General features: G+C 43.2%; 1 protein-coding gene across 4 annotated transcripts in view; it reads left to right on the top strand.

Moving 5' to 3' along the window:
- The window catches only part of ncor1 (nuclear receptor corepressor 1), a 51,365-nt gene that overhangs the window by 15,984 nt on the left and 10,370 nt on the right, over positions 1-25,011 (top strand). For 2 of the 4 annotated variants that reach the window (XM_080041194.1, XM_080041192.1), the window contains exons 15-33: positions 8,338-8,468; positions 8,903-8,965; positions 9,774-10,078; positions 12,200-12,265; positions 14,674-14,810; positions 14,902-14,998; positions 17,202-17,625; positions 17,747-17,870; positions 18,326-18,491; positions 19,186-19,344; positions 21,827-21,993; positions 22,137-22,242; positions 22,578-22,663; positions 22,792-22,960; positions 23,054-23,179; positions 23,272-23,355; positions 23,441-23,691; positions 23,891-24,194; positions 24,486-24,716. In XM_080041194.1, coding sequence (XP_079897320.1) covers positions 8,338-8,468; positions 8,903-8,965; positions 9,774-10,078; positions 12,200-12,265; positions 14,674-14,810; positions 14,902-14,998; positions 17,202-17,625; positions 17,747-17,870; positions 18,326-18,491; positions 19,186-19,344; positions 21,827-21,993; positions 22,137-22,242; positions 22,578-22,663; positions 22,792-22,960; positions 23,054-23,179; positions 23,272-23,355; positions 23,441-23,691; positions 23,891-24,194; positions 24,486-24,716 — 3,196 coding nt within the window. Of the gene's footprint in view, positions 1-1,288; positions 1,522-8,337; positions 8,469-8,902; positions 8,966-9,773; positions 10,079-12,199; positions 12,266-14,673; positions 14,811-14,901; positions 14,999-17,201; positions 17,626-17,746; positions 17,871-18,325; positions 18,492-19,185; positions 19,345-21,826; positions 21,994-22,136; positions 22,243-22,577; positions 22,664-22,791; positions 22,961-23,053; positions 23,180-23,271; positions 23,356-23,440; positions 23,692-23,890; positions 24,195-24,485; positions 24,717-25,011 lie in introns of those variants that run through there. The other 2 variants (XM_080041195.1, XM_080041193.1) reach the window with 2 other exon arrangements.

Genomic DNA, 25,011 nt, shown 5'->3' with positions numbered 1-25,011 from the left:
AGTCATCATTCCATATTTATTTATTTTTTAAATATAGAAGAAGCTGGATTCATTGTAAGACATGTTCGTCTACTTGATCTTATTACTATACATGCTGCGTTTGGCTCCACAGTGATTTAATTGTCACACTATCAAGAGATATATAACTGGAGCCTTGTGGCCTTTGTAGATGAGGAAGAGATCGCTATGAAGACCTTTTTTTGTTGTGCACAGATTTAAGGGCTTTATACAATTATTATACATATGATTTACATAAAAATGTCAAGCCAAAATCCAGTACAAAAAGATGCTCCTTCTCACAACCCGACGTTGGCTGACATTAAAAAAATGATTAAGCTCATTCTGGTGGATGTTTTCTCCCTGCTTGGCTTTCCCCTACTTCACTGATGCCACAGTCCTTGTACAGGACATTCTGTCTCCGTGTCGAGTGCCTCTACTGTACAACACAGTGGGTTGATTGTGGACGGTTCTTTGCATAGTTGGGAGGCTGCGAGAGTTTACGATAACATCTTGAACACAAAGACGATTCGTCTTACTTAACCAATTTACTGGTACTATTTCTTCATTGGTGATCACATCTAGTTGCCTTTTTTATTTGGTTGATTATATGGACCCACCAGGAGTTGAGAAAGAACTTGTGACAAGTAAGTGGGGAAGAATGTCTTTCTGTAATGGCAGCTTGTAAGCGCGTGGTAGCTGATTAAAGAAAACTATCTTTGTATTTGCACATAAAAAGTACTATTTTTTTCAATAGACTGTTAATGTAATATAAAACTAGGTGTAAGATGGTCTCTAGAATTGTCTTGTTATTCAGGTCAGATACTCAAAACAGCTCTGCTGCTTTTTCCAAAGCGTCCTGTGGTTGTTGAGAATGTTGTGCCGTTTGGAGTAGGGCACACCAGGATGTAGTGGATTTCCAAGCTACTGGTGTGACCTAACAACTGCAGTTTGAGAGAGTGGAGTGATTCATTAGAGAGGGGAGGAAGCGGACAAGAGTGAGCACAAGCAAGAGCACTGGAATGTTAGCCAAAGTGAGTGAAACTAAGTGAAAAAAAAAAACTCTCTGAGACAGCACTGGCAGCGTATCCGCTAAGTGTGTGCTGTTCTTTTTTTCATTTTCCATTTCCTCTTTCTTCTGAGAGAGCGTGAGAGAGGGGGAGAGAGAGAGAGCCACCCCTCTCTGAAATAGCTGAGTTGGTACAGCCCGGCCATCTGACAGGCCCAAAAAACTCACTGTGCTGCTGTGAGTGCCAATCAAAGAGGAGTGCTCGACGAGGATTACCTTGAGTGACCCTGCATAGCTTAGTGCGTGCATGTGAGATGGACAATTCTTTGGGCGGCTTAAGCGGCCTGATGACACGCTTTCCTGGAATATGTGCGGCCGTGCCGTGGCCCGGCAGCCCTTCTAAGGAGCTCTGCTATGGTGGGGGTACTGGAGGGTAAACTACCATTTGCAACACCAGTAAGCTGTAGCTCACACCAGAGCAAACGGGTTTTTATGACCAGCAAATGAGCTTGCAGGTATGTCACTATAGCGTTGAAACCGTTCAACAGTTTTTGCTTTTCGGTTGATTCCCTGCTCACTCACTTGCTTTTCAGTGTCCTGTATCTGCTCGGTTTGTGTCTGTGTCGTACTTGCTGTTGCTCTGTTGCTGAGGCAGTTCACTTTTTAGCCTACATATTTACTTGAGGCTTGAAGCCAGTCAAAGTCGGCTATTTTGGGGCAGTTTTTCTAGGACGTGCAGACATGGTTTTAATTCAACTGTCAAGCCAAGGCTGTGTGGAATACATGTACATATGAATTAGTGCTATGGGATAGAAAGTTTGGTTAAGGAAAATGTATGGTTTTTCTTGCCACATTTTATAGTGCAGAGGGGCCTCTGAAACGATGAAAGATAAACATGTCTTTGATCAAATGTGCTTCAAACATTGAAATATATCTCCCCCAAGTTAAGCTGAGTCTTGAGAACTGTAATCTAAACAAATATTGGGACTACATCCATTTGGCACATGCAGTACATGCGCTTGTGGAAGCCCACACAGGCTCCACCCCCTGCTTTGTGTGCAGCCACTTCATTGGCTATTTTCACATTGACCACCTGGTTGTGTGTGATGATGGTCCTCTTACTCATCTGGCTCTGCTCTGACAAAAACATAGCATCTTTATACATCAGAAAGCAGCTCTATGCATTCAAGAACTTCACAATACGTTTTCCACAATACAGGAGACATTTCTATATCTTTGTTTATGCAGTAGTCTCTTTATATGCATGTCTATTTAACACAAGCTACAATGGGCTCCTGTTGTTCATATTGACTGTTAATTAGTATGTGATATTTATCTACACTACAACTGATGGAGGGGCAGTATCTCTGTGATCATTAGGGAAGCACCAATACACTAGTTTTAATTCCGATCCGATTCCGATATCTGTGTTTTGGATATCGGTCGATACCATAATTATTATACATTTCTTTGTTGGTGGTGATGTTATGTGTAAGGTTAGGAAGGCTTAAACAACACAGCTATTCTAATTTAAAAGAGCAACACAGATGCATATAGGTTTATCAACAACTTTGAACATCAGAACGCAACTTTTGTATTGCTAAATCTAATATTAATGTGTGCTATATCACATAGCTATGGTCTTAACATTTTAATTGATTTCATAGTTAAAATTATTAAGAGTTCTAAAAATATCTACGTATCAGATATCGGACTTTTCAGTCCAATATCTGATACGTAGAATGCAGCCATATCGGTACCGATATTGTATCGGCCCCATCCCTAGTATTTTATGTCATATATTTCTTGTTGCTGTAACTTTGGCATTTAAATGAGAAAAAGAGCAATCTTTTTTTGCGGGCAGTTCATAAAGTTGTGGTAATGTGTTAGTTCTCTTGGAGTTTGGCTCAGAAGATGCAATTGCATCATACTTTAGAGAAGTGACTGTTATAAGTTCTTAGAATTGTCAATATTTACAATTTCATTTATAAGTGGGACAAATTGATGAGCTCTAAAGCAGAAGTCCAGTCCAGTAAGCCACTAACCATTAATGAAAAGGTCAATCTTTTCATCTGTTCATTAGCCATGTTCAGAGAACCAAAAATGAATGTGTTGAAAGAGTTGATTCAGATGATGCCAACACAGTTTCCATGCAGCAAAAAATCAAACGTGACCTTAGGTTTAATGTTATGTGTTTTATAAAAACAACTGGGTTACAGCTGCTATATATATTTTTTTTTGTTGAACTGAAAAGGGCACACAAAACTCTGGAGCATGTTTGTGGTAAAATGCCAGAATGGAAAATCACTTTTATGATCAAAAGAGTGAGTATTGTGGCAGTGGTCATTGCGACATTTTACCAGTTGAAAGTAGAAAAATGAACTGCAGTTTGGTGGATTTGTTTTTGTTGGAAAAGCTGCAAAGTCTTTTAGCTAGTGAGTTAATATTCTTGTTGTGAAAGTGAAATAAAGCTTCTAGAATACAGTAGATCGATTATCTTGGCAACGTATTGTGACTTTCTCCTGGATACAGCATAACACATTTAAGGTTGAGCAAATGTCTACTTTTTTTTCTTTGCAGATTTGCACATCACTGTTCTTTGCTATGCAGCTCCATTAGGGCACAGTGTTCCTTAAGAGAGTCCTTTTCTCAAACTGGCATTGAAGTTTATGAAGCATTTCCTGGTTAGTTGATTTCATTGGTTTGTAGTAGCACTAGTAATGAGGAGAGCGCTTAGTAACCAAGGAAACTGGCTGATTCCCCTTTGTGTTTATTTCTTTTTGACAGAAAATAGTTTTACATGGTTGCTCTGGAATACATGTTACCCTCCGCTGGTTAAAGCATTTGATCCAATATGAATGTAAGCTATATACCCTGGAGATACATGTTAGTTTACATGTATTTCCTATGCTTTTGTATATAATTCCGATATTAGAATGTGTCAATTGACAACATTTCCAAGTGCTGATGTCACTGGATGATGTGGCAATAACCGTTATGAATTGCAATAACAGATGTGACGCACAGTACCAATTTAGTAGACTTTTAATTGCCTATTGCTGCAGTGAAATAGCTCCAAGCAAGAGTGAGAGATTCTTCTGGTAGCCTGAGTTCTGTGGTAGGAAAGGGAAGATTGACTTGTGGCTCTGTCATTTCCTAAATCAAACAGCACTTGTGAATCAGCAAAAGAGGGGAGAAATTAAAACTCTCCAAATATTCAGGCCAGGTCAGGAAAGAGCTTCATTAGAAAAAAAGAAGAACCGCAGAACCACAGGGCCTCATTGACTCTGGGAGAACATCTCTGTGGAGGCTCTTTTTACACAGTGTGGGAGAAGAGGCAGGAATGCCACAGGCTCTCCGACCACCTCCAAAGCAAACACCAGCGTGCCCTGACGCGACCAGAACAGCATCTCACCCAAGGACATGTACAGGGAGAATAACACACTGGCCTAAACACACTGCTCTCTCCTGTAAAAAGGTCGCAGAACTGTGGAGTGCCAAACACGTGCTTTTCAGACTCCTGCAGGCAGGAAATGAGTCAAGGGTTTAAGTCCAAATACAAGTTTTTTAGTGGTCCACTCTGAATACAGCAACATGCAATTCTTTGCTTGGATTTTGCAGGGCTTTCCTTTAAAGAAATGCACACTGCAGATGCATTATTACACTGTAATGTAAAACCACTACGATTAGTATATATTGCATGCATGCATTCATATTGCATGCATTACAATATAACATAAGCCGCGTTTCCACCGCAGGAACTAGTTCCCGGAGCTACGAACCTTTGCAGGGACTATGTGTGTTTCCAGCGCAGGAACTAGAGTCTAAACTGTAGTTCCAGGAACTTTTCTTACCCCAGAAAAAGATCCTGCTCGGGGGGTAGGACTTTGCAAAGGGTCAGGAACCTTTGAGGTGGGGCTGCAATGCTGAAGATGTCTGATTGGTGGAGTTGCCTGCTCGAAGTTATTCACCCGCGATGTTCAAATCTCAGTGTAGCGAGCGTCTTATTTCCTGGTTTGAATTTAATCCATTTGCGACCGTTTGAGATGTAATAAAAAGCTATCAGCAACAGCAAAACATGAGCGTCCTCCGTACTATTGGCCGGGCCACACATCATGCATCTGCTGCGCTTGTGTTGTGTAGTGTACTTTTACTCCTTCTCTATACGCCATCAGCCTGATATGCAACTCCCCGGGACTTCAGACCCTGGTGGGGGGACACACAGTCAGTGTTCCTGGAACTCCAAGTTCCTGGTAGTTTTGGTGGAAACGCGGGATCTAGGAACCTTTGCAGAAACTATGTGTGTTTCCACCGCAGGAACCAGGGTCTAAACCATAGTTCCTGGAACCTTTCTTACCCCAGGAAAAGATCCTGCTTGGGGGGTTGGACACTTCAGCTCAGTAGTCTCGCTTCTAATTTTTGTTATTCTATTTTACTGTCAGATGGCCGCATTTCTCCGCTAAAATTTACAGAGAAATAATCTGTCCGGTGCCCGTGTTTGACTAGAGCAGCCACACAGCGCACCTCGCCAGCGCCACTAATCAGCTCACCAGTCTTCTCTTTTTCTTTTTTTCACCTTTTACTGCCTCTCCATACGTCATCAGCCTGATATGCATCACCTCCCCGGGACTTCAGACCCCGGTGGAAACACAGACAACAACGGGCCACAGGAACCTTTAAGTTCCTGGAACCTTGAGTTCCTGGAACCTTAAGCTCCTGGGACTTTTGGGGATACGCGGCTATAGACTATTGCAAATAGCATATAAATAAATATGGGTGTACACACTTTTGATCATATCTAGAAAATACTGGCAAGACCCATGATCTGCATTGAAGAGTGAATGTAAAAGTATCTTGTAAGCAACGCTCTTGAAATAAGCAGCCAACAGTGATGGCATCAACCACGAATCATATTTTTTAGTGTTGCTTAAAAAATTATTTAAAGGTGGAGGTGGATTTATGTCAGAATCACTATTTGTTAAAATCAGTGGATATCTCCTCGATCCACTACCTGTCCATACTGTGCTGAAATAATACTGCAGTTAATACTTAGCCTAGGCTCTGTATAGGGGCATGTTGCTAGCTAAGGTGGGCCCTCTTTGTTTAGTGAGGAGATATTCACTGATTTTGACTGCAATCTTTCTCCTGACTCCCCCTTTTTAGGCGATGTGAATCAAAGGCTAAAAGAAAACTACATGGGATGCTATATCTAATGCTGGGCTTACACTAGAGGACTTTTAAAAGACTTTGAAAAGACTGAAGACTGATACCCTCTCACATCTAAAGACAATCACCTCACACCTGAAGACAACTAGTCATTAGTTTTCAGTCACAGAGTGAGATTTTGAAAAGACAGGGGTCTCATATTGCAAGACTATAACTAGATTCCTTTTGAGATTAATATTATTTCCGAAAAGCGATTGTGATTATTTAATTAAAAACAAGTTAATTCATTATTCCGAGCGGGGGACTTCCTTTAGTTATTTGACCAGCTTTATTTGCTGATCTCATCCCCCAATAACTTTAACTCCTAACCCTGTATTTGACGGTAGAGTGTTCAGGTTGCGCGGCTGTAAACCTGGTTCTCCACCGAGGCTTCTATGAAAAAGTATCCGAAATAAATGCCCCACCAGGCGGACACAGGTCGCGACTAATGCCGCTCCTCCTGCGTCGTGCTTGGTGCATGCGAGAGTGTGACAGTGTTTACGTCATTTCGCTTGAGCCAACCCCCTAAGACTAGCGATAATATCAAACATGTTTGATAATGTCGGAACGTGAAGACGGGAAGAAGACTGTCTGAAATCGGGTCAGAAGACCACCATACACCAAACGACTGAGATTACATGCGCGCGCCACAACTCTAGCACGACTCCCGTGATTTCAGTCCGACATCGGAAGATTGTCTGCGACTGTCAAATCGCGTGAAAAGTCGTGTAGTGTAAGCCCAGCATAAGTTAACAAATACTGTTGTATAGATCTGTGCTAAAAGGCAAAACTCCAAAAATAAAAAAGTTTTATTGGTCTTAATTTGTCTCTGGTTGGAGCTGGCATTATCAGCTACTAGTTGTTAACTCTTTGGAGCAGAACCACGTTGTTGTAAAATAGACAGTCGGCCATAACCCCCTTCTTCTTTCTTTTTTCGTCGTACCCGTCTTCCCACTCTTTGCCTCCATATCATTTGCCCTTACCATTGAAGCACATTCCTTGGCCCCATCTGGTACCAGCATGGGATGTTTGGCTTGGCATAGCCAGACTTGTTCCAGCACAGCGCTTTCATGGAACAGGCAGGAGGAAGCATTCTGTGGTTACCGCGCCAGCAGTGATGATAAAGAATGTTGCTCCGTCCTCAATCACTCTGTCAGACCTGTTTTTAAATTCACTTCTGAATGATGTTTTCAACTCTGTTCTTGTTGTCAGTGTTCGTCTGAACTCAAACTCTTCCCCACTTTAATTTTGAAACACTTTTAAGGACTGGCTTATTTTTCCGCAATAGACTTCATTATCTGTTGCATTGTGATATGAAGTTTATAATGAGCGCATGCTCAGGCCCGTTTCTCTGATTTACTGAGACAAATGAGGCATGAGAAATGGCCACACTCCAGATTTCTGCATTTTCTAATTAAAGCAGACGGATCAGTGAACAGTATCTGTAGTATAATTTAGTCTTCTATGTTTATTCAGATGCTGGAAAATGTGAAGATAATCAAAGTCCTTCATAGCCTTAAACCTTTACCTTCAGTCTTTATATAGGTCATATTGGTGGTGTTGAGGAAATCATGTTGCCTGAAAATAGTTTGTCTAATACCCAGTTGGCAGCATACATTTATGCCATCATCTGCCTCCCGGTCTGCCTGTTAGCAAACTATAATATTTAAGCATACAAGGCCCATCTTCAGTTGTACAGTTTTAGCTGGTGCGCTGGGCTTTCAGGGCAAATGCAGGCTCTGCTATACCATTAGAAGTTGTCTATTGCTTGAAAGCATCCTGGAAAAGTGGAGCAGGAAGTGTGTTAAAATTTCAGCAGGGCTGTAGTTAAGGGTAAAGCTATGACGCAGGTATAAATAAGACATGGGTTGGTGGTACAGTCTGTATCATAAAAAAAGATTTCCTACTGGTAGATGGATGCATAGGATATGGCCCTTTTCAGAGAAAAAAAAACTCAGAAATGAATGCTTTTGGTTGCCGTTTTAATGACACTTTTAAACGTTTTATATTAATCTGAATCAACATTTGCAAATCTAAAGATGTTTGACTAATCCACACGTTGACTTTTTTCTTAAATATGTCAAGTAGAGACATCTTAATATGCTCCCCTTGTGTTTCGTCCTCAGCAAATAACACGTCCCTCACAGGAAGAAAAGTCCGACGACAAAAACGAAGAGGAGAAATCCGAGAAGTCTGAGAAAAAAGAGGAAGAGGAAAAGAAGGACGAGGAGGAGAAAGATGAAAAGGAGGATTCTCGGTGAGTTGTGAATAGTTGCTTGTTGTGGCGTCGCTCTTGTCCGTTAGGCCCCCCCCCCGCAGGTAAAACCTCCCTTTAACTTGATGCCAGTCTTTGGACCGCACACTGGCACTTCTGGGGAAAAGCTTTGTTAGTTATAATGTGTTATATTGTATTTCAGTGCTTCAAGTCAATTAAGGCTGTCATTAATGCACCTTGAGTTATTTTAGTGCTCTTATTTTCAAAGACATGATGTTATGTGTTAGTCAAATAGTAAATATTTCAGCCTTAATCGTCTCATGACCCTGTGCATTTACAGTTTTGTACGTCAACAATATTCGTCCTAATGAATTAAATAGATATGACTTTGATAGGATGACTACTTTATTGACAGCACTGTTTGTGCTGATAATAAAGCAATCCTCCTTTGGACCTAACCTTTTGACATTGAATAGGAATGAACACAGGAGTGAATCAAAGCTGGCTTCACATTCAGGCGCAGATGGTGACTTTTCCTTGTGAGTTATAACCATGGGTTGTACATAATGCAATATTTTTTTTTTGCATAGTTGTCTTTTATATTGTCTCAGTAATGCACACCAGAAATGATGCAGTGATGGGAGGATTTCACACACCCAGGTCTTTGGTGGAGTGATGTGTGTTCATGGTCTAAACTAAAGAGAACTTTAAGCTGGAGTCAGTAATTCTGGAGAGCGCTAGTTGTCAAAATCAGTGAATATCTCCTCACGATCTGCTACCTGACCGTACTGGCCCCATTTGTTTACATACCCTTTGTTTACAGAGCCTAGGCTTTGTATTGACACCATATTTATTGTTCAGCACACACACACACACACACACACAGAGTACACACACACACACACACACACACACACAGAGTACACACACACAGAGTACACACACACACACACACAGTACACACACACACACACACACACACACACACACACACAGAGTACACACATGTAGCAGATGAGGAGATATTCACACATTTTGACAATAAGTGATTTTGACAACAAGCTTTCTCCAGAATCGCTGACTCCACCTTTTAAAAGGGAGGCACTAGTGTCTGCTTTGGTGCACAGGCTAACAGAGAAAGAAAGGAAAACCATGCCAAGTTGTCCAGCTCAAGTCTAGACACAATTTTAATATGCTTATCTTGTGTGTTCAGTCATGGAAGAAAAAAGAGCAGATTGCAGAAAAATTGGGGGCCTGTTATTGCTAAGTCAAAAGGGAATGGATATTTAGACGTTTCCTAAAGCTGTGTTTTCCCCTCCACTCCGAAAAAAAAACAAAAAAACACAGGGACATTGGCAAGGACAAAGACAAGTGTGACGGCGGGGAGGACGAGGACGGAAAGGAGCAAAACACGCCGCGTGGCAGGAAGACTGCCAACAGCCAGGGCCGCCGTAAGGGAAGGATCACCACACGCTCCATGGCCAACGAGGCAGCGTCTGTGGCGGCTGAGGAAGCACCACCTCCCCCTGCCTCCTCCTCTGAGCCCGCCCTGCCAGAGCCTCCACAGCTCCCTAAGTCTGACCCAGCGCAGAAGGCCATGAAGGAGCCTGCCAAGCCCCAGACTCCAACAGCTTCTATGGATGCTAATAAAGGTGAAATCCTCCTGGAGATGCTCTCAGGGTTGATTTTTATATACCTTTTTTCCCCCCCTTTCTTTTAAATTATTTTTTAAATACAACAACACGGAACCACCCTTACTGACGCAGAGTCAAGGGAAAGGGAGTTCACCAACAAAACAAAAAAAACATCACTTCAGATTAGCGATGATTAGTAACAGCGCTAGAGTATCCAAAGCTCACTCAAACTGTTTAAGCACTAGCAGCAGTGCTGGCCTTATATTTTTGGTTTGGCACTGGACGTTACACATTTTTGTAGATGGCTGTGTCACTTCTTGAATTTAGTGTGGAAGCACTCAAAGTTTCCACATATAATCCTATAATAATGATAATAATAATCATTAAAATGCAGTGCTGTTTCTGGTACCTGGGCAAAATACAGCCAGAACCAGCTTTTTTATTTATTTTTGTAAGTAAAATGTATTTTTGTGTTTATGAGCTTGTGTTTTTGAGACATGTCATAATGCAGCTCGTCCTGCCTTCTACATCTTTCAAAATGCTTGGACTCAGAAGCTGTTTGTTTATAGCCCGAAAGTGGACAGTTGGTTCAGCAGTTTCGGGCATTTGTTGCCAAGTGTCAGACAGACTCTGCCCTGCATTGCATTCCACTCAGCAAACTGTATGAAGTCCGTCCATCACCATGGCAATGTGCTGCTCTGGCAGAGCTGTTGTCATGGTACTCAGTCACACACTCGCACTCTTCCACCTCTCTCAAAAGCCTGTCACTCCCTCTGCGGTAGCTATCAGGTTTTCAGGTATCCAGGTCCATGTGTGTTAAATTTAATCTGTGTGATGAATTCACTTGTTTTGTAAGTATTCTGGGCTTCTCTGCCACCTGGCTCCTGTGCTGTCTGTTGAGCCTGTATCTCTCTCAGCAGTCTGAGTTATGCAAAGGTTAACATGTCAACCCTAATCTCCCCTAGTGACTACACCTACTAGACAACGTCTGTTTGCTTGCTCCGCCGTGACCCCTGCGGTTGGTGCTTCCTAGAAATATGTGGGCTAGGTGCTAAAGGGTAGCTATCAGTTGGTCTTGCCCAGTTGAAACGGTGCCAGGCAATTTGAGGAAGCTGCTGATTCAGTGGGGGCCAACTGGTGGGGGTTTGATTTTTGTTGGAAGCCACTGGGGAGTGCGAGAGAGAGAGAGAGAGAGAGAAAGTGTGTGTATGTGATCATAGCTCTGATATTATTGACCACCTTAAACGGTGACAGGCAAAAACACGTGAGTTTTGCCACGGGAAAAGGAAGCCTAGTCCAGTAGACATTTGTTTAACTAAGTGTAACAGACTGTGTGGATAGGGGGACCATCTAAACAGTGGGAATTGATCTCCTCATCTTGGGAGGTGGGTTGGGTTGGTGGTAGTGGAGGGGGGCACGCCTCCTATTAATGTCAAGGGTACATCTGCTGCTATATTAGTCCAAATGTTTACACAATCTCAGTAGGTGCCATGGAGAGTGGGTTAGAGTTCAGCCGTGCCCCCCCTCCCCTCTACGCTAACCGTGCACTTCTGTGAATTTTATGTGTGTGTGTGTGGGGGGGGGGGGGGGGGGCACGAAGAAGGAGTGTGTAACTGTTGTACGTGTAATGTGTGTATGCGATTTGCAGTGTCACAGTAGAAGGGGGTGGGGAGGGTTTTGTGGGGCTGGCTGTTCCGCTGTTTATCTGTCTATTTGTCTCCATCCAAGGCCATTTCCCAAAGGGGCAGGGCTCTCTACTCCTCCACTGTCTGGCCCTACATCAGCTGACCAAAGCCCTCCCCTTGTGGATTAGGGAGAGGAGGAGGAGGAGGGATTGTGTTCTGGGGCTGTGGGGAAGGGGGAGAGAGAGAGAGGGGGAGAGTGAGCTAGAGTGAGAGTGTAAGTGAGGGAGCAGGTCTCGGCAGCCCCTGAATGTAAACAGATTATTAGATTAGTGGCCACTGGCCATGAGAAGTAGACTGCTGAAGAGACGACTGTCACTCTCTCTCTCTCTCTCTCTCTCTCTCTCTCTCTCTCTCTCTCTCTCTCTCTCTCTTCTCTCTCTCTCTGTATGTCTCCCTCTCTCTCGTTCTTTCTGCCAGTGCTGATAGGGCTGTGTCTTTTTTCTCTGTGATTTAGCTGGTGCTGGCGAAACGGGAGAAACTTCTCGCTGGACCGAGGAGGAGATGGAGGTCGCCAAGAAAGGTAGAGTTCCGAATGTATTACTTTCTCACTTTATCTCTCTCTCTCTCTGGGTTGCTGTGACTCCTCTGCTTTTTTGTGATCTTTTACTGTTATCCCCCTACCCATGTCTCTCTCTCTCTTTTCCTTTTTCTGATTAACTGATGTTGCCTCGCCCTGGCCCGTTTCTTAACATGCACACAGGAATGAATGTGCACAAGCGTTCACACAGAATACGTGTGCTCGTGCTTTACTGGAAGCTATCGGAGCCCCCATGAAGGGTTTCAGGGATTTTGTTGTTTGTTGGCTTCTCGGAAGTGATCTTTTAAGGCCATCCGCGAAGCAGCAGAGCGTGACGGCTGCGGCTTCCTCCAAAGATCACTATCTATTATTCACATTCCATAACTTCATCAGATGTTCAAAGGTTTTTTTTTTTTTTTTTTTTTTATCATAAAGTTACTTTGGTCTTGGAAATTCTTGGAAATGTTTGTTGCAAACTGGGCCTGGTCTCAGGCCACACCGCTGCAGTCATTAGTCAGGTCATATGCCATTCAAGTGGCATTCCCTCTCCCCCTGCTTTGTTGCTATAGGCTGACTCTCATGTGGGGTTCCCCGAGTGCCAAGACCTATAGACTGGGGGGAGTAAATAAAAGGATTAATGTGGATAAGTTAAGACTATTGGAGATTTGCTTGCCTTCTAAGAAAAAAATGTGTTGCTGGCTGCTATGATCTCCTCAGGTATTCAGACCTGTATGCTTAGATATGTCTATGGATTAGTGTACTTAAAAGGGACCTGCACGCCACGGCCTATAGTAGTCATATGACACATCACGTTCAGAAATCCCTTTTTTTTTTTTTGCTATGCCGCTGCCACACATGGCTGCTCATGCAAGCACATTGAACACAGCTCCCCTCCAAGGCATTAGAACCTGTCGATCTGCATAAGCCTTGGTGGTAACAGTGCTAGGCTAAGACTTCCCATGCCTCTTAGTCAAATCAGTAGTTTTCACAGTGGGAAAAGGAACTCTATGAAGAAAAAGAGAAAAAAAAACTGTCATTTTTAATGGGTTTACCTCAATAACAAAGATACTGTAAGTCCAAAACATAAAATGGATAGACTGCAGGTCATTGTTAATAGCCCGGTTTGTTTGTAACAACAGCACCACAAAACGTGACCCCGATATATCCATAGAAAGGAATAACCTTTAAAACATGTCAAATCTGCCCATTCTGAATGGGAAGTGTGTTGCTATGGTAATAGTGAATGTGTTTTTCTGCTGATCCAGGAAAAAAGCATCAGTCTTCACAGAGCTGGCAGTGGTGTGGCAGTTTAACTTGGGATCAATTCACTTGATTGTTTCTGTCATTCTACTGCCATTTGTGGTGTGACAAATGTAACTACTGTATGTAAAGATGGTTTTACCAACCAAGCACAAATGTATGTTAATACGTTTAAGTTAAGGCACAGGTGTCACAACAAGTGTCTCAGCTAAGCTATGAAACATTTGGAAGTGCACTTAAACAGGGAAGGTTCTTTGGATTATACTGCTGACGGTAATAGGTATGTGAGTGTTTTATGCATAGTATTTTATGCATACTTCTTTGGCTGCTCGATGAATGTGGCTTAGGGATCAAATCAATGAATATGTCATATATGAGATGGTAAGTAAGTAAGTAGCTTAACTTGGTACATGCTGTCCTTATGTGTCTACTGCCTGACATTTTTGGATTGTCTGCAAGGAACTCCAAAAGAAGTGTCATTCTGGAGAGTCCCAATGCCCTCATTCTCTCATTTAACTGGAGCAGTAAGGGCCCTTTGTGTTTTGGCTCTGTGGTGATTTGTCAAGCTGCCAGTATCCCTCATCACACTAGGGGGCTGGGAAGGAGGGGGAGGTCACAGGGGTTACAGGATTTAGAGGAGAGACGCCCTAATGTCAAAGGTAAATGGCAGTCTTCCAGTTGACTGCAGCTTAGCAGAGTAGCCTGAGTGTTTAGTGTCACCATCAAAGCTGATTGTGTGCTCAGCTTGGTGTTAATAAGGATGGAGGAAGACAAACCAGCCATAGCAACAGGGACGAGTATAGTGTCATTTTGCAGTAGTACCAAACGTTCACCCACCATAATTGTAATAACAGTAGCGGCATTTTATTCTAAAGGGAGATTATCAAGATTTTAGTGAGATCCCCTTCTTGAATCATAGTAATGGCACTGATACCGCTTGCAATAATTTGAAATAAGATAAATAAGATGTCCAGTATTTCCATGTCAAATCAGGCCTGGCTTGGATATAGTAACCAGCAGTTGTTTCCTGTTTAGATACAATGCATATAATTCATTTAATGTGTCTGGTATAGCATTACCTTGTATTATCATGTTTTGACAAGTGACTTCTAACCTTATTAATTCTCTTTTTTTTTTTTATCCTTCATCAGGCCTTGTTGAGCACGGGCGAAACTGGACGGCCATTGCCAAAATGGTGGGCACCAAAAGCGAGGCACAGTGCAAGAACTTCTACTTCAACTACAAGAGACGTCACAACCTGGACAACTTGCTCCAGCAGCATAAGCAGGTGATCTATTGGCCCTCTTGCCCACCGCCACGGTCCGTCATTTAAAATATCGAGCGCAAAATGCTAACTTTGCGTCTGTTCTGTTTCCTAGGACAACCGGCGGGCTCGTGCTGATCGGTCTCAAGGTGAAGGTCTAGCCACAGCATCACCTGACGACGATGACGAGGACAATGCAGATGACAGCGAAGGTCAGAGAGATGGATATACACACACACACACGACACACACGACACACACGACACACACACACACACACACACACACACACACACACACACACACACACACACACACACACACACACACACACACACACACACACACACACACACACACACACACACACACACACACACACACACACACACACACACACACACACACAAAAACACAAACTATTTGTTTCTGACTTGTTTATCTGAGGTACAACCCTTTACAGTAGGCTGGGAAGGTTGTGGAGGTTCATGTGAAATGATTAAAGGTGCACTATGCTGTTTCAGGGGAGGCGCATATGTTTATATTTGCTGAGCCTGCAGTAAGTATTCAAAACATATTTTCTCTACATGTAATTCTTAGTATTGAATAATCATTTTTATCATAAACCAAAACTAAATCATTTTGGGCTACCTGGAACTAAACAGAAGATTAGAATATGTTTGTAAACAAAACTGTGCTTCCTGTTATTGTGTACAAAAGTTAAATATTAACTTTTCCGGTAGCTTTCTAACTTCCAACAGTGTTCCAGGGATCCAATTTTCATGTGAGGAAAGTTTGTTTATTCGGTTACGAGAATATAGCCTAAAAAATGTCCACTTCTCTGACATACCCAAAGTTAAATAGTGCACCTTTTAAAGAGTTAAGTAAAGAGCGTATGGACAGAAAGAACCTAGCAATGACTGCAGTGCAAAGCCGGGACACCTGATCCAAAATGCAATCTGAATGGTCATGGAAGGATTTTATTAGAGTTTATGGCAATGTGCCTTTTTTTTTTTTGCTACTGACTGTAGTTTTAATGAGAGGGGGAAAAAAGATCAAATGGTGGAGGGAAAAAGCAAGGAGGGGGGGAGAGGTGGAGATTAAAGATATCCACTAATTCTGACTTCACGGGCGACTGTTACATAACAGTTCTTGGCTTTGAAGACTCGACAAAGCCTGCTCTTTGAACACAAGGTGCCGGTCCACTTGTTTGATCCACTGTCTGCCCTCCCCCCTCCTTGCCAGAGGTCGTTATCTTTGTAGCCATTATACAAACGAAGCCCCACTATGAAAAAGATACAGCGAATAATACATCGTCATGAATGTTGCTGAAGTAGCACCGAGTAGTGCTGTTTTTTTGTAAGACCAACATTTTGTTTGTTTTTCTAACGGCAAAGTGATTCAATATCTTGTTCTTGTTGAAAAAGTGCGGAGCGTTATATATATATACTTTCATAATATACAGCTGTCGGTTCACAAGATAGCAATGGCGACAGCAGCAGAGTTCACAGGGTTTTTTCGGTCGTGTTTATTTGACTTCCTCTTGGTCTCATGGCATTGGAAAGCCAAACTGCTCTGAAGAGGTGTTGGTGGTCTGCAGCCTGTGGATCACACGTTGTACACATCAGACAGGAGAGCACATAAAGCCAGAGGAGGCATTAGTACATCAGCTCCATTAAGATGTACTTACAAAGATTTGGATGTAAAGTAATCCCTTTCCCTGAATTTGGTTTGATACATATAATGCATCTTCAATTTTTTTTTGCTTGGACCATACCATCTGGTCTATCATAACCATGGCAACAACTGCAGTGGTAGACAACAGAGGAAGGCAGATTTCTTTCATTTATTTTTAAACACGCAGCTTCTATCTCAAGGCTGTATGATTTTTTATGACATGAACAAATGTTTTTTTATCACTCATGATGAGTTTGTAAGATGAAAGGCTGTCGTGCTGTATCTTTGAGACCTTGGGCTCTAATCCGGCAACATCTTAAAATAAACAAAAACACGTCATACTGTCGATTAGCAACAATTTGTTTGTGCAAAAGCAAAACGTGACAGTAGATATATCCCAGATGGGTTTGGAAAGAAATGTGTGAGGCATGAAGTGGAGTTAACTGTTTCGGTTATTACACAAAGCCTGTATAATGGTGACCATGTTTCTTGTCTCTGCAGTCTTTTGGGTTATTCATATACACTTGCTCTTCCAAGTAAAGTTCTTCTACATTATAAATCAACCTAGTATGCATTTTGTGACAGGTCTACAACAATACGTCATTTCATTTTCATAATTAAATATTTTTGGCCTTTTTTTAACTGGCATTGCATTTGGCTTAAAAATGGTGTGCCTTGCATTGACTCATTTTAATCCACTTATTCAAATTTAATTAATACTTTTTTATGCTTGCTCAGGCGGTGACAACAGCTCTGACACGGAGAGCGCCCCCTCCCCGTCTCAGTCTGGTGAATCCAAAAGGGCAGACAGCGCCGCGGGAGAAGCTCACGGCTCCGACCAGGACAGGGGTCAGGCCAGCAACGGAAAGGCCTCGGAGCATTCCTACGGGGAACTCCGTGTCAAGGAGGAGAAGAGCCCCGAGTTTGAGACTGGATCTCTGGAAGAGAAGTCCAGGGTGGCTTCCTACTCGGGCTCGGTGCATCCCAAGATCGAACCCCAGGACGTGGACATGAAGAGCGGGGAGGTGCAGGTCAAGATGGAGCCCGAGATGAAGGAGAAGGGAGATCACAGCGACAGGCAACAGAGGGAGCTCCACTCAGACAATGACTCCAGCGCCACCTGCAGTGCTGACGAGGATGTGGAAGCAGATCCTGATAGGAGGTGTGTTCACAGAATCACAAACCATCATGTTCTCATGTTCCACGATTTAGATTTTTACAAGGACATGTTCATGGTTTTGAACTTTTAAGTCTGACATTTACATTCCCCCCCCCCCCTGCAGAATATTCTCCATGGATAAGCCTCAGTTGCTCCACCCTCCAGGCTCGGTGCTGGTGTCCTCAGGCAAGCAGCCCCAACCCAGCATCCAGCAGCTGCAGCACCGGGCTGCAGCCATCCCACCTATGGTTAGTCACAATTTTGATTGGTCCATTTAGCCCGACACTTAGGCAGGTAGTAGGTGGAAAGCATACCACACATTTCCCAAATCGTTCATTATGAGCAATGAGATCCAATTTTACTCTCAGCCTGTTAATTTCTTTGTGGTACAGTATGCACCCAGCAGTTGCTGTGCTGACTTCAACTGTTTTATGAACCCAGAACATGTATCTGCTAGTTCACTGGTCTTGATTTCAGACTAAAATGTATAAAGTGTCACTAAAACTTGTCTTGTATGCTTTGAAAGCAAAAGTTCCAAGGTATGCAGGGAATGCATTCCATATTTGAAATTTGGCCAGCGCTCTCTGTGAAATTCTTCAATATTCTGACAAATTGGTCAGTGAAACAGTGACCGATATTCGCCAGTGTAAGTCATATGTGTCATTCCAACTCATGCCTCCTTTTCCGTCTCTAACCACTCTAGATGCCTGGTCCGTATGTGCCCATCAGCGGCTTTACCATGTTGCAACACCAGATCAAAGCAGTTCACGATTCGGCTCACCAAGAGGAGAAGCAGAGGCAGGATCAGGGAGACATGGATCGCAGACCCCCCTTCAACACCCGCAGTCCCACCATCATGGACAGAGATGGTAAGAGAACAAAAACTATCCTCGTTCTGTCTCCATCTCGCCTCCTTCCTGTTGTTCCTCCATCAGCCCTGTTCCCATGCCGCTGCTAGCAGTGAACTATTTATAGCTCATGCATTTCTTAGTCCCCATTCGTTTTTGTGCTGTTTCAAAAAAGGGAAACTTTTGAGTGTGATCTGCACTGTCGTATGTGGTTCAGCCTGGGTCAAGACAAAAAAAGATAGCTGAACTTGTTTTAACTTTGATGCAGACTCTGTAGTCTGCATTGATGCTTCTCTTGTAATGCTTTTGGAATGAAGAAGGGGCCACTGCGTTTTTTTTTATTGTGAAATGTTTTAAAGTTGTATGACTTCTGCGTGAAAGAGAGGGACACTTGCTGCTTCTAGACAGTCAGACATAGTTCAGCCACTTAGCTTCAGACGTGAGAGTGTTAAAGTCACTTGGCAGACTGCATTATGGCTTGATTTTTGCAAAGCTTTTAGCACTTTTTCATCAGAGTGCTGTGAAGGGTAGAGCAGCTGGCAATAGGCTGCTGAGTTTTGAAACCAAGATATTCATTACATAGGTTTAAGCTGGCGTGTGTCCAGGTGGCGGTGTTAGTTGTACAGGCCAGTGCATTCTAGGTCAGGTCAGTGCTCACTGGCATTGACTCCTTGCTTTAATAGTGGTTGTCTTCCCTTTTGCCTGTGTACTACAGGTAAGCCCTTATCCTACATGCCTTATGAAATGAAGCTGGCTATGGAGCAAGATGCCCACTCTGGTCGGCCAGGCTCTCCCTACAGACTCTCCCCCAGGGAGCTGGGCAAGGCCTCCCCCCAACCTGACCCCAATGCCTCCCGCTACAGTGTGCCACCAGGTAAAAGCACACATTTTCACCTCCTCCTCCCCTCCCTTCTTGCCTCCATACCCTCCCTTGCTGATACAAACTAGCGTCTTTGAGTGACCTCCAAAAAAGCGCTATATAAATCCTATCAATTATTATTATTACTATCATTGCCTGACTCCCTCTGAGGCTTTACAACAGAATGATACTGTATATAGCTTGGATTGAAATGTGATATACTTTATTTCAGACTCTTACATTCCATGTTAACATGGTTTGATATCCATATTTTACTTTAATTCCCTTATTGTCTCTAATTGAAGATAACGTTGGAGCAGAGGAGAACTGATGAGAACCTTTTAATCCTGGCATTAGTCAGGGGTTTGGCAGTGTTTTCGGAGCATCTGTGTATTAGATCAGTCAGGCTGAATTTCCTCCGGTGCACTAGAATGCACTGGATATATTTAGCCAGTGTTTATCTGACAGGAGAACATTTTTTCAGACCTTTGCCAGAGTTTCTCTCAAGGAATATCAGTACAATGGGTCAAGTTATAAATTCTTTAGTTTTATCCTGAGAATGTGCTGTTTTCAGTGTAGTCCTCTTCATTTAAAGGTTAAGTTCATTTCCTTAGGTTCTCTCAATAAGATACAATCTTAGTGTGTGTTGTCATTGTCCTGGTTTGTGGATGAATAGGACTTTTATGATTGGGCGTATTAAACATATGTGCTCCTTAGACTATGCAGAGCCCGGATCCCTTCTCAATGGAAATGCACTGCACACTTACACAGGTCTATCACTACAGTAGGGGTTGAACAAGCATGAGCCAGATCTTTATTGTATAATCACCTAATAATAGGTTGTAGGTTGGCTATATATTTGGTGTCTGTCCACCAGTGCACAGAGTAAACAGTAGCACACTACTTAGACTCCCTAATCTTGACCTTTTGTGTGTGAATCACTGCCAGTCAGTTTGAATACTGCAGTGCATCCAACCTTTTCACTGTCATTCATTATGTGTTACTAGAGCTTTGCATTGTACATCAGTTCAACTCCACATTAAAACTTTTATATTTCCTCTCCTGCCACATTATGCTCCTCCAAAATAGGATTTTTTTGTATGGCTGTTGTGACGCTGATTAAAAGCAAAATACACTAGATCACCCAAGATTTTTTGCAAGTAGGACAATTTTCAGATATTTTACAAGAATTTTATAGGGATACATAAGTGATTTATGAACGCAGGAAGTTGATCAAAACTATAAACAAGTTTGATGTTGGTCCTGCTGGCAAATTTCAGATTCTCATTACTGCATGCATTAATCTATTATATTGACGGACATTTTGCCTTTTCTGAAGGCAAAGTGGTGCAGTCCAACAAATTAAGAGTGCATGGAAAACTTTCCCTGTGGAAATGACATTGGGATTTTTTACAAAGATTTTGACTACAATAGTGTTTTGTCATTTGTGGAAAAACATATTTCTCATGTCCTTTTCAAATAAGGGCTCTTGTCCCCGATGTTGAACTGCAGCATGAATGTTAATATTTGATACACCCGCAAAAGGGATTTATAAATTCCTCATAGAGTGCCTTGTTTTCTTATCTGCGCCTGTATGAGCCAGCACGATGATGACGTCCATGCCCGCTGGACGAACTCTTCACACAGCCTTTTTGCATTTTTGATTTTATAGAGTGCAGAGCATGAGGCGCGCTCCATGCAGGTTACACCCGGTCTTGCGTGGGTGTATTTGTGCGTTATGATCCATTTTGTCCACTCGGCTTTCCCAGGAGACAGTGAAGCAGACATGGCTCAAGGTTACCTCAAGCTGAGGACACGCTATTAAACGGGGTCTTCGGTGCTTATGTCAACCACTTACTGAAGTCCGTCAGAATTCTGGAGAACGATTGTTGTCGAAAAAACGTTTTGTCAAAATCAGTGAATCCCTCTTCAGGATCCGCTACTTGTACATACTGTGTGCATTGAAAACAAATCCACTGTTAATACACAGGCTAGGCCCTTTAAACGGGGTCCCCTTTGTTTACATACCCTTTGTTTATATGCTTTTTTACAGAGCCTAGGCTGTGTATTAACACCAGCCACTTTTTTCAGCGCGCACACAGTACAGTAGTGGATCGTGCTGAGATATTCTCTGATTCTGGCAACAGGCATTCTCCATAATCGCTTACTCCACCTTTTAACTGAGGTCATCGGTGCATTCGTCCCTACTCACTGAAGTCTGTCAGAACAAGGCTGAATATTTTATAAAGCAGTTTTTGTTTAAAAAACGGGAAGCTTTAGGGAACCATTATGTTGGGTGGGTCAAAGTTGCGGTGTCTGGCAGGCGCTGCAATGACAGTTCTTTTGTAACTGACTGAGCTGATCTTAGTTTTGTTTGTTATGTTTCATGATTTTTGGTTTTGCGTTTTTAATCGGGAAGCTTTGGCTGCGCGGGAAGGTATTTATTTCCCAAATGTTGGCTGGTAATCACTCATCTCTGTTTTTCTTCTTCCACCAGTGCTCCACCCTGCCCCAAACCAGCTGGTCCAAAGTATGCCAGATCGAGTCCACGTGACGTTCAGCAGACCCAGTCGACCTCCCAACATTCCCTCTCCTCCTCCACTCATTCCAACCGCCAAGCCCACGGACAAGCCCTCCTTTATCCAAGGCGGATCCATCTCCAAGGTAAGACACCAGGGCTGTGATGGCACTGGTGTAAACCCTGCTCTTACTCTTCTACACCACTGAGCGACAGTTTATAGATGAAGAGGTGAAACACATAAAAGATAATCAACCTCGAAATGTGTTCTTTTTTGCTTTTTTCTCAGGGAACTCCTGGCACTTACCTGCCGTCCCAAACGGTCTATGGGCCAGAGGGCACTGTGGGCTCCATCTCTCTGGGTCTCCCTCGGCAGCAGGATCCTAACAAGCCCGGTAGGACCACTGTCTTGTTTCTGCACCTTATTTTCATTCTCCAGTTCAGACAGTGAACTATCTAAATATAATCAAACATGACAGTCAAACTCACCTAGTTAAATGGCACCCCTGAGGGATTATTTTATTCTGTAGTCTACATGATATCTTATCATATTATCCTATCATTTGCATAAGAAGCTTTTAATTCTATAATGCATTTTTTGAAAGTCCGTTTTTTTTGACATATTAACCAGTGTTACGACCAAAGTCTAACTTTGACTTAACTCCACTCAATGCAACCACCCACACATGACTTAACCATCCCCCTATTTACCTCTTGTGTAACTCTTCAGGAGCTGTAGGTCAATCCATGCAGGATGGCAGGGGCAACCCAGGAAAGATGGGCGAGGGTCTGGGCGTCCGAGGATCAATCACTCAGGTAATAAATAGAGGAAGCATCATTATTCTTTTTAGGGTAATCACACACAGAAGCAGTGGATGGATAAGTGACAGACAGGAAGATATGTGTATATATAAAGGAAATGTGTTTTTGCTTTTCTAAAATAGGGTACACCAGCCCTGCCCCAGTCTAGCATTGCCGCTGACCTTCTAAAGGGCACAATCACAAAGCTGGCCACAGAGGACATGAGCAGCCCAGACAAGGCCAGGGGAGAACAGCTGGCTAAAGGTCATGTCATCTATGAAGGCAAGAGCGGTCACATCCTCTCCTATGATGGTAAGTGCATTTATATTGATAGACCCTCATTTTTTATTGAGAATTTCTTTACCAACTAGGCAAGCTTGATCATGAATCTCTTTCCTCCAACAGCAATCAAGAACCCCAGGGAAAACACCCGCAGCCCCAGAACAGGCCACGAGCTGAAACGCACTTACGACATGATAGAGGGACCCATGGGCAGGGGCCACCCCGGCAGGGAAGGAGCTCCATTCGAAGGTATTGCTTGTTGTGTGTTCATGAATATGCAGTACATGTCCTGGCTTGTTTGTTCTATTTAAGGAGAGTGACTGTACTTGTTTGTTTCATAGGGTTGATAAGCAGAGCCTTGCCCAGAGATGGTCTCCATGGAGATTCTAAAGAGAGACCAATGATGACTGGATCCATCATGCACGGTAGCTCATTGAAAAGTTTCCCTCACTGTTAACTAGTTACATCACATAACAAACAAAAACTGAAATACTTTTCAAATCTTTCCAGGAACACCTAGAACTGCTGCAGAGACCTATGAAGATGCCATGAAATATGGGAAACAGATCAAGAGAGAGAGCCCGCCGATCCGCTCCTTTGAAGGCGGTATTGGCAAAGGCAAGCCCTATGAGGGAGTCAATACCATCAAAGAGATGGGACGCTCCATTCACGAAATCCCCAGGCAAGATCAGTCCGTCCAGGACATGTGCAAGACCCCTCCCCTGTCAGACAGGAGGGCCATGGAGGGATCTATGTCGCAGGTAAGACATTCAGTGAATAAGTGCCTTTTACCATTACTTTAACCTTGTGATATAAGCGGAGTCAGCGATTCTGGAGAAAGCTCGTTTGTTTGTCGAAATCAGTGAATTTCTCTTCACAATCTACTACCTGTCCATTCTGTCGTACGTGATGAAATTGATGGTGAACTGATTAATATTTTTGTTCTTTTCTTTTTACCAGATGCACTCTCTGAACCAGCCTAACATCAAGCACAACGTCAAGTCCCTAATCACCAGTCCCAATAAGCTTCCCCACAACATGCCCCAGCTCGAGGCCATGGAACGAGCCAAATACGAGGAGAGCAAGACTGGCCGCCCCACTTCTGTGGTCAACTCAGGGACATCTGTCTTGCGTTCCACACAGGAGGCGAACAAATCCCACAGTCCGGGCATGTACGAGGACGCCAATGCTCGCAGGACCCCTGTTAACTACAGCACTAATCCTGGGTCCAGAGGGTCCCCCATGCTGGGACGTACTCCAGAGGGTATGTTCCATAAACATTTTATTCTGCCATTTATTACTTCTCTTAAAGCTATAATTACAAATATGCTTGTGTAAGACAAAATTTAATTAGACATTTGAATTATTGAACTAGGTCATCCTATGCTAGAATAAGCATGCAAGGAACATGACGTACACCCAGTGCTGTGGGCGCTGGCTGAACTTTTAAGTCTAATTGTCTGTGACAGGGTGTACTGTCATGGGATGCTCTTAAGATATTGTTGGACTAAGCATTATTTAATTACATGAGGTCTGCATGTTCCTCTCCATAAAGGTGGGATGAACTCTGCAAAATCTGCTGCTCATGAAAGAAAGAGTGCCATGACCCCGACGCAGAGGGACAATATCCCAGCCAAGTCCCCAGTGTCTGGGGGTGACCCTGGAGCCTCTCACAGCCCCTTCGACCCCCACCACCACCAACGGCCTGTTGGCCCAGGGGAAGTGTACCGAGCCCACCTGCCTCCGCACCTCGACCCTGCCCTGGCTTTCCACATGCTCGATCCTGGTACAGAGTTTAAATCCCTTTCACTCTTTACACTGTATCTACAGACAGAATAACCTTAAAGGTTAAGTCAGCGATTCCGGATAATGCTTGTTGTCAAAATCACTTTTTGTCAAAATCAGTGAATATCTCCTAATGATCCTCAAAATCCATTGTAAATGCACAGCCTAGCATCTGTAAACGTGAGTGTTGCTAGCTATGGTGGGCCCCCTTTGTTTACATGCCTTTGTTTACATACCAGTTTACAGAGCCCGAGTAACTTAATGAAAGTGACTCAGGCCCTCTTAATTCATAGGCA

Source organism: Ammodytes marinus (genome assembly GCF_949987685.1).
Source record: "Ammodytes marinus genome assembly, chromosome: 14".
Classification (NCBI taxonomy): Eukaryota; Metazoa; Chordata; class Actinopteri; order Uranoscopiformes; family Ammodytidae; genus Ammodytes; species Ammodytes marinus.
This window is presented reverse-complemented; position numbering and strand designations above follow the sequence as displayed.